We start from the raw sequence: 14,465 nt of genomic DNA, 5'->3' as shown, positions 1-14,465 counted from the left end.
AGATGTAAAAATAAGCCTACAAGCTTGTACCCAGGACCTCCCAAGTTCTTTGTCATCGAATATAACACCTGGCACACTGCACAATTCTCCACTCTAAGAATGAAAGGAAGCACCACACGGAGCCCAACACCCCACCCCACCCCAGAGAAAACAAAACAAAGACTCGGCCCCAATCCTTGGGCGTTTAAGTGCCTCACCTCCAACTCCTGCTCCCTCTGCAGAGCAAACTGTTTGAAGGACTTGACAATTAGGCCAGCATTGGAGCAGTCGTAGACGAATATTGACGGGCTGCCCATCCATGTCTGCAGGTCATATATAGACAGAGGGATGTACTGAGTGTAGTTCTGGAAAACAAAACACAGTGCACCGTGTCACTTATACCTTGAGAACTCTGCCTTGCTAACCAGCACCTGCACGTCAAGGAAGGGACAACATGCTGGGCCTGGCTGCAGAGCGAGTTCTTGAGCTATCATTTCTACTCACCATAAATAACAGCAAACAGCTTCTCCACCTTCGGCCCATATGCTGTTTTGCCCAGCAGTGGGAGTGCTGGACGGCTGACACAGTTCAATCCCCAGCCCCAGACGCCTCTGCAGTTGCCACCCAGTTCAGCGGCTCGCTGTCTCCTGGGAACGTGGCTTATTCCCACTGTGAAATTACCCTCCACGTATCCTATTGGAGACCTTCATTATCTACTCTTCCTCTCCCACCTCCTCACCACCAAACCACAGCTTTCTCATATAAACCTATGGACATGCGTACTATGTGCACCACTGCCTTCTCACCATTTTACTCTGTGACTTCTCTGTGCTCAGGTAATATAACGTGCACCTCGCTTATAAAGGAGACGAGCTCTAAAGAGTTGATCAGGTCCTCAAATTTACATGTTTGCCCCATTGTCCCTTTCATTTCAGAGATACCCATAAGAACTCTATCCTCTAGATGATGTTTTTAAAAATCACACTTAAGGGGTACAAGTGGATTTGGCCCTGTGATTTTTTTTCAAATCACAGAAAAATAATCTATTAACACGAATCCACTAAGTGAAATATTTTTCTGGACACACTGTACTGTTCAGTACTCGAAAACACTCCAGTGATTACTGGTAAATGTAGAAAAGAACGTTCCTCATCTCACCAGAGAAACTACTAAAATTTTCACTCAAAGGTAACATTATTAAGCAGTTCTTCTGCACAGAACACCATCACTTATTTACCCTCCTATGCACCAATAGTTTAAGTGCTGAAACTCTGGCAGAAATCAACGCTGTGCACTTACAGTAAAGGGGACTGCCTTTCCCAGCAGCTGAGCCACAAACACTGCCTCTGGTGTTGCCAAGAAGATTGTTTACAACGCAACAGGAAAAAAGTCAGAAGACGAGAGGACCAAACAAGGCCCAGGGAAGTGTGGCGTCGAGGAAGCCAGACGGCAGAGGTTTCCCGACGTGCAGAGCAAAGCACCAGATGGAAGAGCCATCACGGACAGGACAAGGCGACGTGCCAGCAGCATGGGTGTGCGCGGAGCGCAGACAGCTGCACCACGAGGGGACCGACTCTACTTACACAACGCCATTTCACGCTACTGAACCACCCTCCTTTGGTGCTTATTTGTCAACACTGCACGATGTGAGAGAGCACCTGAAATGCCCTTTCTCAAGGAACTCTCACTGAAGGATTCTAAAGACGTCAATTCTTCCCTAGTGAAGCTACAGAGGCAACGGTAAGCCCAATCGAAGTACCGGCAGGCGTTTTCTCTAATGGAATTTGACAAGATGATTCTAATGTTGGTGCAGAAAAGAAATGCACAGGAATAGCAAACAAAAAAAATTTTTTTAATAAAGAATAATGAGCAGGGACTCGCACTACCAGATATTAAATATACTATAAGTCTATGGTAATTACAGGATGATGTTGGGGAGGGCAAGACAAACAAATCAACAGAAGAGAAAGTCCAGAAATAGACCCACATAGATAATTGTAATGAAGGTGGCATTTGAATGCAGTAAAGGCAAGAATGAACAATTCAGTAAGTGATACTACAAAATCTAACTGTTCATTCTTGCTATCTGAGACTCACACACAAAAAATCAGGATAGATTTAAAAACTAAATATAGAAGCAGAATAAAAGACTTTTATTTATTTTGGTGTAAGAAAGTCCTTCTTAAACAAGTCACAAAACCTTAAAGAAAAATATAATAACATAAAAATTATATAATTCTGAGAAAAATATATACCAAGAATAAAGTAGGTACAACATATGTGATGGAGGATTTATATTTAGAACGCATGTGTGTGTATAAGCTTCTGTTGCAGATCAACAAAAGACAAAACAAAAACAAGAAACAAGACACAAACAGGTAATTCACAGTAGAAAAGACATGAATGATCAATGATTATGAAAAGTTTCATCCTCTCGATTAATCATGCAAACGCAAATTAAAACAATAAGAATCATCTATCTATCTATCTATCTACCTTCATCCAGCAAACTGGGAAGAAATATAAAGATGAATAATACCTCATGTTGACCAGGATGTGTTCACAGGGCACTGGTTCATCGTTGGTGGGAAAGTCAATTAAGGAAGCTTTTTGGAAGGCAATCTGGCATACTTGAAAATTTTACATGTACATCCCTTTTGATGTCTAGGTGTCCATCCTATAGAAAGACTTGCATCTGTACACAGAACCGTATGTACAAGGACGAACAATATTTTTCCTGGTAAAACCTGTAACCTATCTAAATGCCACTGGGGAAGAGGCTACTGGTCTAATATCTATTTTCTCCCTCCTCTTCACCAATGGAAGTTTTAGCTGAGCACATTTCCCACTGTCTTTGCAGCTAAGTCTGATCTCACAGCCAAATTCTGGCCAATGGGACATGATCAGAAGTGAAGTGTCCAAATTATAAGTGCTGCCCTCATGCTCACCCCTTCCTCTCTTCCTTCCCCGGGGAGGGAATGCGGAGATGGAGAGCCATCTTTGACCATGGAGAAGACAAGAGCAGAGGGATAGTAGAGCTGTGTGATGGAAGGCGCCCGGGTCCCACGTCATGTCAACGCCACAGCAGGCCCAGATGGCCCACGCGAACTATCACAGCCTACTCTGGATCCTAATTTATCCAATATGTTATCCAATACGAAGGAATCATTACGCAAAGGAGGGTCCACACATCCATATTATAACACCATGCGGCCATAAAAGACAGAGGTTATTCATATGTATTTCCATGGAAAGATGTCAGAGGCTTATTATGATTTTAAAACTGCAAGTTTTAGAACATCACAGATAATATGATCCCATTTTATGGGAAGAAAAGGAAAAGTTGTGTGTGTAAAGCATCACACCACTCGCACATGAGCACTGCTCTACACAGAATGAGAACTCAGTCAGCGTGTGTTGAATGACTAGGTCACATAACTGGTTCTGAAAGAATAAATATCAAACCGCTGAGGGCTGTTTACCCCGTCTAGGGAGGTGGAGGTGTGCACGAGGGTGTGAGGGAATCATATCTATTTCTTTTAATACTCTGCGTTAATCTTTTGGAATCTTTTACAATAGATATTACTTGTATTTTTTAAAAAGACAAAATGCACACAAACTATTAAAAGGAGCGAGGAAAGGGTAACCTCCAGGGTTTACCATATTTCTAGGTTCATTCAATATTTTATAACAAGCAGGTATTACATATCATCTGTATAAGTAAAAAGCCTTCAGCAAATGCTCCATTAGACAGAGCAAAACATGAATAACCATATCCCCAGACACAGTGGGGAAGAGAGCCCCTCTCTGTGCCTCCCCCCAGCACCCTCCCACACACTTGTTGCCATGCAGCCCCCACTGCTAGGGAAGAGAAGGGCCAAATTGGGCAGGAACACCTCTATACTCAGAGGAAAAAGGACTTTAGCACCAGCTTGGGAAACCATTGCATTTTTATACGTTGGCAACACTCTGTCTGCTGTTTATTTACCTCCCACCATGTTCTAGGCTCAGCGAGGAACACTGAATTACAGCTGGTGCAGTTCTGACCACATTCCCACCACCACATCATCTGCATGATTGTCAGGAAAAAGTGGAAGCTGTTATCTTTGCTGCCTTCTAGGTACAGGCCCCCAAGGCCCCAAAGGTAGCAAAGAAGCACAAAATAAATTTTGACATACTGTGTTCCGAGGTCTTGTCTTTTGAGCTGAAATGCAATTTTTATATTTCTCAAACAACAAAAGTTACTTTTTAAATTTCCGAAAGTTAATTAATGCTGATTCATTAAAATAATGAAGCACTAATACATTAGGAAACCCATTAACAACTTTTCCTTCCATTCTCTGTGACCACTGGCCACTGACAGGGTTCAAGTGGAATCCTTGGCCACCCAATCCGACTGGCTATCAGAACGTTCTCCATTTTCTAATGCTCATCCCAGGGACAGCACAGCAAGAAGCCTCGGACTTTCTGAACTGGTCTTCGGCTTCATGATATTTAGTTATGAGAGGGACTTGCATCCTATACCATCCACAGTGAGGCTCCACCAGAGAACGGCTTGAATGCACCATGCACCTCCACACAGACAGGCTGTGTGGTGCGTGGCAGCCTCTGGAGTGCCTGCTGAGAAGCAAATGCCTCTGTGGTTGCTTCCTCCGCCTTGGGACTGTGGGCACCTGGGGCCAATCTCTCGGTGTGAGGGCCGTCCTGGGCACTGCAAGATGTTTGGCAGCGTCCCTGGCCTCGACCCACTACTGCCAGCAGCACTTGAACTCCCTCCTAGCCCAGTTGTGACAATCAAAAAGGCCTCTGGACACTGCCAAATGTGCCCTGAGAGGGAAACGTCCCCTGCCTGTGAGGAGAGACCATTTCACTGAAAGCAGTAGCCGTACATGGTAAGTTTAGTAAGAGGGCAGCAGCTTGGAAGTCTGTATCCCCTCGGGAATACAAAATCAACTCTATAAAACACACTGAGGAAAATCACCTTTGAGAACTCATCCTTATCAGAACAAGAACGTGTAGACCTCATTTCCCATCTCAGAAAGATCCTGGGTAGTTTGTCAAGCTTCAGGCCAGAATTACAGCCCTGCAAAACTGCACAGGGCAGCCCACAGAATACAGCCTCGCTGCTGCAGGGAAGAGCCTGCAGACGCAGGAGCAGAGGACAGAAACAGCATCCAAAGTGCATCTGTTTCTCTCTGTCTGTGGAATGTGCCTATGACGCCTCAGGTGAGCCAACCTCTACAAGCTGGGGAATTCAGAAGCCCCCATGTGCACCAAAGGCCGCCTGGAACACCCCAGAGCCTTTCAGGCAATGGTTTGGTTTCTCCCTCACCAAAAACTACAAGTACAGAGAATTCCAAATCAAAGCACCTCTCCTTTTTCTTGAAAAAACATATTCAAAGCCATGCTTTCATTTCAAACAAAGAAACAGAATTGGTTTTTAGATAATTTATTCATTACAATCCACTTTATCTGTCAGGTTTATAAACATCAAAAAAAAAAAAGTCCACTTGCTTCATCAGACTGTCGTTGCAGACTGAGTTAACCACAGAGGCAGTCGAGCACTGCGACAAGAGCTGGGAAAAGAAGGGCAATTTGTTTTCCAGGTAACGCGGTCTACCTCTAAAGAAGCAACATCCCCTTTCCGAGAAGATTCTAAGTACATCTTCTGCCAAAGAACTCAGAATGTGAGTTGGAAGTCTGAGCCATGTTAAAATGGCATCCTCCTGAGGGCTTCCTGTGAGCCCCTTAAGGACGCAGGCTTTCTTGTCACCTCACAGACAGGGACTGCAGTCACACCTGGATGTGTCACCCTGGCTTTCCCTGGACTGCAAAGGTGATGCATGCAGCTGTTCTCTGAGGAGAGCAGAGGAGTGTGGGCTAGAAGATGATTCACCTTCCTTCTAAAGTGTGTTCTCTGAACACACATCAGCTGGCAGCAGGAGGAGATGGCCCAGAAATGTTAGGTATCAGGGGAGAGGTGCTTGTGAGCCAAATGCAGCCGTCAGCAACTCCAGACGTATGATCGTCCGTACATACGGCACAAACTTTCAGTCCCTTTATTGGTTTTGTTGATACTTCCTCTGCCTTTCCTTTATTCCAGTTAAATAACTGTTTACTCCACAAGTAATTCTAAATAAATGTTATTTAAATAATAGAATTTATTGGTTTTTTAAAATTGCATGTCACTAGCAAATAGATGCCTCTTACTCTGGTTTAGTATACAGCGCATTACCAATTCTGTTGAAAGATGGATCATAAAGGTTTTTAAACGTGCTATTATTAAAAAGATATATTTGTGATTTTTTAAAAGCACTATTTGTGCCAGACCACATTTATCATTTGTTATAATTGTTACTTTATCCATATTGAGAATGCAGCAGAGACCAAAACAAAAGCTGTTAATTTGACTGTAAACACAACCTTTCTTTTTTGAGGATTTCTAGCATTTTATGTTTGCTTACGACAGTGAAGACTATCAGTAAAAATTCTATTTCTTCAGGAGAAGTGCTGGAAAACTTTGGACTATCTAAGAGCTTCAAAGTTTTTAAAAAATATTATTTCCTTGATGCTAAGAGATATAAACCCTTAGACAATATCTTAATTAATTTTTCAGATGTTCTCAAACGAGTTTGCATCAGAATGCCCTGCAGGGCTTGTTAAATTGCAGATCGCAGGGCCCTTGCCACAACAGGCTTCTGCAGTCTTAGGGGGTGGAGGAGTATCTAATAATCTGCATTTCTTATAAGTCCCAAGAAATTACTGCTGGTGCTGGTCTGGGACCCACACCTTGAGGAACCCCTGGTGTAGACAGTGCAAGTGTGTGATGCAAATAGAGGACATTCACTTTCCAGTTTTGGTGTCACTTGTACATTTTATGCATTATGAATAACATCTCCCAAACCCTTTTTCTTCCATCTAAGATTTAACAGTTTATAAAGACTGATCAGGAAACATTTCGCGATAAGATATTTAAATAAAAATATCCATTCATCCATGAGTAAACATGTAAGAAGGTTTTTAACTATGAGTTCAATTACTTTGATTGATTTAGGGCTATTCAGATTTTCTACTTCATTTTGGGTCACTTTTGCTAAGTTGCATTTTTTAAGACATTTTCTATATAATTTAAGTTGTTGAATTTATTGGTATAAAATTATTAATATTTCCTATCTGTTCAATGTCTATAGGATATGTGGTGATATTCCTTCTTTCATTCCTAAATGTTGATTAATTGGGTCTTCTCTTTTTTCTTGATCTATCTAGCTAGAGACATGTCAATTTTACTGATCTTTTCAAAAAACCACATTTTAGCTATGTTAACTTTCTCTACTGCCTGTGCTCTATTTTACTTATTCACGCTCTTTATTATTTCTTTCCTTCTACTTACTTTGAGTTTAGTTTGCTCACCATTTTCTAGTTTCTAAAGGCATAAATTTAGATTTCAATGTTAAACCTTCCTTCCCTTCTGTACAAGGATTTAAGGCTACACATTTCCATGTAAACACTACTCTAGGGGTATCCTACAAATTTTGACGTCATATTTTCATTATCGTTTAGTTCAAATTATGTTTATTTTCTCCTGTGATATCTTTTTTGATATGTGTTATTTAACTTCCAAATATCTGAGGATTTTCCAGATAGCCTACAATTGCAATTCTGTGTCAGAGAATAATACACTCTGCATTATTTCAATCCTTCAAACTTCACTGAGACATTTTTATGACCCAGCATATGGCCTGTCCTGGCGAAGGCTCCCCCTGCACTTGGGAATGTGTGTCCTGCAGTTGTTGGTGGAGTGTTTTATGTTAATTGAGTCAGAGCAATTGATAGTATTGTTCTGGTCTTTTGTATTAGTAACTGATTTTTTCTTCTAGAAAAAAATAGAGTATACTATGTCTAGAGTTTTCTTTGTGAGAAAGTTTTTAATTATCAATTTTATCTATCAATTTTAACTTCAGTTTTAACCTACCAATTACTGACAGATGGTAATTCAAGTATCCAACTAGAATTACAGATTTGTTTCTTTTTCCCATTGGTTCTGGCACTCTTGATTTATGTATTTTGAACTCGCATATTAAGCATATACACATTCGGGATGATTTACGTCTTCCTGATGACCTGACCTGTGTGTCACTATGAAATGTCCCTCTTCATCTCTGGCAACGCTCCTTGTCTTGAAGTCTATTTTCTGGTTAATAATATGGCCACTCCAGCTCTCCTAACTAGTAGTATTTCCATGGTATATCTTTTTACATTCAACCTTCACGTGTCTTTGTATTTAACATGCATCTTGGCCCCGTGGCACAGCGGTTAAATGCGTGCGCTCTGCTGCTGGCAGCCCGGGTTCGGATCCCGTGCGCGTACCAACACACCGCTTGCCAGGCCACGCTGTGGCGGAATCCCACATAAAGTGGAGGAATATAGGCACGGATGTTAGCTCAGGGCCAGTCTTCCTCAGCAAAAAAGAGGAGGATTGGAAATGGATGTTAGCTCAGGGCTGATCTTCCTCACAAAAAATAAAAAATAAAGTGCATCTCTTGTGGAAAGCACAAAGTTTGATCTTGCTTTTTATCCAGTCTGATATAAACTCATGAAAAAACAAAGAAATTAAACTAGAATGTGGGACATTCTAGAGGATAGATAACTGGTCTAAACTCTTCAAAAAGTCAATTCCCCCTGTTCAGAGAATGAAAACACAAGTCACAGAGTAGGAGAAAATATTTACAAAACACCTATCTGATAAAGGACTTGTATCCAAAATATAAAAAGAACTGCTAAAACTGAATAAGAAAACAAATAATCCTATTTAAAAGTGGGCAAAAAATATGGACACCCCATCAAAGAAAATTATACAGATGGCAAATAAGCATATGAAAATATATGCATATGCAAATAAGCATATGTCATTAAAGAATTGCTAATTAAAACAACGAGATACCAATATGCACCTATTTAGAAGGGCTAAAATCCAAAACACTGGCAACAACAAATGCTTAGGAGGATGCGGAGCAACAGGAACTCACATTTATCGCTGGTGGCAATGCAAAATGATGCAGCCACTTTGGAATACAGTTTGGCAGTTTCTTAGAAAGCTAAACGTACCATCTGATCTAGCAATGGCACTCCTAGGAATTTACCTAAATGAGTAGAAACCTCGTGTCTACACAAAAACCTGCACATGCAAATTTAAAATACCATTATTTGTTAACTGCCAAAAACCAGAAGCAACCCAGGTGTCCTTCAATAGTGGTACATTCAGACAATGGAATATTATTCCGTAGTAAAAAGCCATGAAATGAGCTATCAAGCTGCAAAAAGATATGAAGGAACCTCAAATGCACATTCCTAATTGAAAAAATCCAGTCTGATAAGACTACATATTATATGATTCCAACTATATGACATTCTAGAAAAGGCACAACTGTAGAGACAGTAAAAAGATCAGTGGTTGCCAGGGTTGGGAGGAGAGCAGGGAGAGAGGTGGAGCATAGGATTTTTTAGGGCAGTGAAACTATTCTGTATGATACTGTAATGGTAGATACATGACATTATGTATTTGGCAAAACCCATGGAACTGTACAACACAAACAGTGAACCCTAATATAAACTATGACTCTAGTTAATAATAAAGTATCAATACTGGATCATCAATTGTAACAAACGTAGGAACACCAAAGCAGGATGTCAATAATAGGAGAAATTGACAGCTGGGTAGGGAAAGAGAGTGTATGGAAATTCTCTGTACTTTCTTTTCAATTTTTCTATAAAACTAAAACTGCTCTAGAAAAAAAGTCTATTAATAAAGAGAAAAAAGTGATTTAAAACTACACTAACTCAGTACACTACACTAACTCATAGGAAGACAATAAAATAACCTCACTAAAAAAATGTCAATGTCAATAAAGAAAAAAAGGCAAAGAGACTGATTTGTATTCGAGGAGACTGAAAAAGATGACAAACAAATGCAATGCATGAACCTGGATTGGATCTTAAATGTAAAGCAAAATCAACAAACAAACAGTGCTTATTAACACACATTTTTGAGACAGCTGGGAAAATTTGAATACGAACTCTATGTTAAATGATATTACAGAATTGATGTTAAACTTCTTCGGCAATTTAAGGATATTAAGTTATGTACAAAAACATCATTGTTTTTAGTGTCATCATGTCTGTAACTTTCAAATGGTTAAGGTAAAAAATGTTTATCTATAGAAAGACATAAAGCAAATGTGGCAAAGTGCTAACTGCTGAATACAGGTGAAAGGTACAGTCACATGTCACTCAGTGACGGGGACATGTTCTGAGCAACACATCATTAGGCGATATCATCATCGTGCAAACATCACAGAGCGTACTCACACAACCCTAGCTGGTACAGCCTACTACACACCTAGGCTCCATAGTACTGATCTTATGGGACCACCGTCGATGTGCAGTCCATATGTCCCTGACTGAAACGTTGTTACGCAGCACACGACTGTATAGAAGTATTCATTCTACTGTTCTTTCAACCCTGCTGGAGGATCAACAAAGTCAAATGTTGATTCTTTGAAAAGACTAATGAAATGTACAGAAACCTCTGGTAAGAGTGATCAAGAAGAAAAAAGACCAACTATCAGTATGAAGAATGAAAAAGGTAACATCACTAACTCAGACTTTGATAAATTAATAACAGAATATTATGAGTCACTTTTTGTCAACAAATTTGAAAATTAAGCTGAAATGGACAAATTCCTACAAAAATAAGTTAGCAAAGCTGGCTCAAGAAGAAATAGAAAATCCGAATAGCCCTTTACCAATGAAAGAAACTAAATCAGTAGTCAAGGATCTCTCCACAAACAAAATGTCAGCCAGACAGCTTTATGTGTAAATTCCACCAAATATTCAGACAACACATACTTCAAATCTCACGAAAACTATTCCAGTGCATCTAAAAAGGAAAATTCCCTCAACCTATTTTCTAAGGCCACAGTTATACTGATTATCCATAGCTGGCAAGAGAAAGAAGAATTCCAAGCCAATCTCACTCATGAACAAGGAGGTAAAAACATTAAACAAAATATCAACAGCTTCTTCTGAGGAAAAACACCAAATGGCGGATGACGCCGGTGCTGCGGCAGGGCCCGGAGGCCCCAGAGGCCCCGGGGGCCCTGGAATGGGAGGCCGCGGAGGCTTCGGCAGCAGCGTCCCGGGCCGGGGTCATGGCCAAGGCCGCGGAGCTCGCGGAGGCAAGGCCGAGGACAAGGAGTGGAGACCCGTCACCAAGCTGGGTCATTTGGTCAAGGACATGAAGATCAAGTCCTTAGAAGGGATCTACTTGTTCTCCTTGCCCATCAAGGAGTCTGAGATAATTGACTTCTTTTTGGGAGTATCCCTCAAGGACGAGGTTTTGAAGATTCTGCCGGTGCAAAAGCAGACCCGTGCTGGCCAGCGGACCAGGTTCAAGGCTTTTGTTGCCATCGGGGATTACAATGGACATGTCGGTCTGGGTGTTAAGTGCTCCAAGGAGGTAGCCACTGCCATCCGTGGGGCCATCATCCTTGTCAAGCTCTCCATCGTCCCCGTGCAGCGAGGCTACTGGGGGAATAAGATCGCCAAGCCCCACACTGTCCCTTGCAAGGTGACGGGTCGCTGTGGCTCTGTGCTGATGCCTCTCATCCCTGCTCCCAGGGGCACTGGCATCGTCTCAGCCCCTGTGCCCAAGAAGCTGCTGCTGATGGCTGGTATTGATGACTGCTACACCTCTGCCAGGGGCTGCACTGCCACCCTGGGCAACTTCGCCAAGGCCACCTTTGATGCCATCTCCAAGACCTACAGCTATCTCACCCCTGACCTCTGGAAAGAGACTGTGTTCACCAAGTCTCCCTATCAGGAATTCACTGACCATCTTGTCAAGAACCACACTCGAGTCTCCGTACAGAGGACCCAGGCTCCAGCTGTGGCCACCACATAGTTTTATACAAGAAAAATGAAGTGAATTAAGCCTGTTAAAAAAAAAAAAATACCAACAAACTAAACTAAACCCTGCATGAAACAGATAACTCATAATGACACATTTGTGGGTTATCCTACAAATGAAAGGTGTATTCAATATTAGAAAATCATATATCATTCAATGCATTGCCACTTTAAAGGGGAAAAATCACATGATCATCTTATACACAGACACACATAATGGCTTGCAAAACAGCAACAATATTCATGATTTAATAAAAAATAAACTAGGAATAGAAGGTCATTTTTTAATCTGATAAGGGATTTTCTTATCTTTTATTCTTTTAAAGCACTCCCTTGGAAATGAGGACTGAAACAAAGACGCCCCAGTCATGACTTCACTCCTTGGGAGGGGTTCGCCAGCACAGTGAGCCAAGAACAGCAATCAAAGGTACAAGACTGGAAGGAAAGAAAGAAAACTGCCACTATTTGCAGATGACAAGACAGTCTATTAAGAAAATCAAAAAGTATGTACAGATAAATTATTAGAATCAACAAGAGAGAACAGCAAAATTAGTAGATATAAAATAAATGTACAAAAATCAACTGCCTTTCCATACACCCTGGTAAAAACTTATAAAATATAATTTTTATGGTAAACATTTATAACTATATCAAAAAAATATAAAGTATCTAAGAATATATCTAACAAATTATACAAACCTTTATGAAATTATAAAATACACTTGATAGACACTTAAAAAGAGCAAAGTTTGGAAGACTCAACATTGTCAAGATATTGAGTCTCCCCTCACTAATCCATTGATTTACTAGTTGATTCAATATTTTCATGGAGGATCAAAGGGCCAAGAATGGCCAAGACACCTCTGAAGAACAAAGGGGGAAATGCAGCTTCCCAAATAGCAAGAATCACTGAAAACCTGCACTCAGTAAAATCATCGACACAGAGGTGGACCCATGGAACAGAACAGAGAGCTCAGAGACATACCCACACACTGTGGGAACTTGATTTAGTTCAAAGCTGGCATTAAATGGTAATGGAACAAGTAGGTATCCACCTGCAAAAAAAAAATAAATTTGAACCTCTACCTAACAATATGTACAAAAATCATTTCCAGGTAGATTAAAGACCTAAATGTAATGGACAAAAATATAACACTTTTAGAAGAACATACGGTGGAATACTTTTGCAATCTTGGCATAAGGAAAGTCTTCTTAAAGAAGATACAAAATGTCCACACCATAAAAGAAGACTGACCATATTGAGCATTTCAAAATAAAGAACTTCTGTCCACTACGGGACACCATAAAGAGAACAGAAACAAACCAACCAACAAATGGAGCCATAAATTCAGAGAAGACATTCACGATTCATAACAATGATAAAGGATTAGTGTCTAGAATATCAAGAATTCCTCCAAATCAATAAGAAAAAGACACACAACCCAAGTGAAAAACGGAGACGACACGGCACTTCAAGAAGAGGAAGGCTACACGGCCAATACAGCAATCAGAACGTGCGTGACCCTCACAGTCAGCAGGGAGACTCGAATTACACCACCATATATCCTTTGACACCCACCAAACTCGTACAGATAAAAAAAATCCTGACGATAGTGTTGGCGTGGAGGCTGGGTAATGGAAACACTCAGGCGTTTAGATCAGGACAAAAATGAGAACCAACCCAAATGTCCATCCACAGAGAGGGTCCTGAAACATCACCACCCCCGCCAGCGGAAGCAAGGGAGGAAACTCAGCCACAGCAGCAGTGGGGACAGATCTTCCCAGGATAACACTGAGTGGGAAGAGCATGCGCAGAATGATCCCAATCCCATCAACTAGAAAACAGCCAACCTCCATGTGTCTGGAGAGCCACACAAGGAGGGGCTCTAAAGGAAAGAAAGGTGGTGATAAACTCAAAACTCACTGTGCCCCTTATCTTGGGGGGAAGGGGAGAGAAAGGGATGAGATCAAAGAGGGCACAGAGGGACTCCTAAAGTTCATTTTCTGAGCTGGCTGGTCGATATCTGGTGGTTCGTTATATTGTTTTTCTTTAAATTCTACTTCTTTTATAATTATAGTTTTGAATCTATACAGTATTTAATAAAAATAATTAAAATTAAGTTGTTATCTAGATACATACAAGGAAGAGACGGCACTACCTCTGAGGGAGGAGCTAGGTCTAGACCCTTCTACATTCCTTTTCCTCTAGCCGCTCCAATTGTTTCATCTGCCTACACTGCATGGCCACTTGCGCCAAATAGGAGCAGATAGAGGACATTTGAGTGGTTTCTTGCGTACTTTATACGTTACATCTCTTTTATCCTAACTACAACACTATGAAGCAGCTTCTTGAAACAGAAGTCCAGGAAGGTTAATGGTTTGTCCATGGTCCTAAAGCTAATAAAGCAGTATGGCCAAAATCTGAACTCAAGTTTGTTGGATCCCAAAACCAATGCCCTTGTATATAAATTTAAGCACGTAAGGAGTGGCCACAGGCTGGGCCCTGCACACCTCCAGGTAGT

At 41.1% G+C, this 14,465-nt stretch overlaps 1 protein-coding gene and 1 pseudogene across 6 annotated transcripts in view; one reads left to right on the top strand and one right to left on the bottom strand.

The window, feature by feature from the left end:
- RPTOR (regulatory associated protein of MTOR complex 1) overlaps nt 1–14,465 on the bottom strand; it is a 414,631-nt gene that overhangs the window by 233,955 nt on the left and 166,211 nt on the right. For all 6 annotated transcript variants that reach the window (XM_004432844.2, XM_087441745.1, XM_087441746.1 and 3 more), the window contains exon 5: nt 198–344. In XM_004432844.2, the coding sequence (XP_004432901.1) occupies nt 198–344 (147 nt within the window). The remainder of the gene's footprint in view (nt 1–197; nt 345–14,465) is intronic.
- On the top strand, nt 11,071–11,968 carry LOC101393645 (small ribosomal subunit protein uS5 pseudogene; annotated as a pseudogene).

This window comes from Ceratotherium simum, chromosome 16, assembly GCF_057802395.1.
Source record: "Ceratotherium simum simum isolate JZ-2026a chromosome 16, ASM5780239v1, whole genome shotgun sequence".
Classification (NCBI taxonomy): domain Eukaryota; kingdom Metazoa; phylum Chordata; class Mammalia; order Perissodactyla; family Rhinocerotidae; genus Ceratotherium; species Ceratotherium simum.
This window is presented reverse-complemented; position numbering and strand designations above follow the sequence as displayed.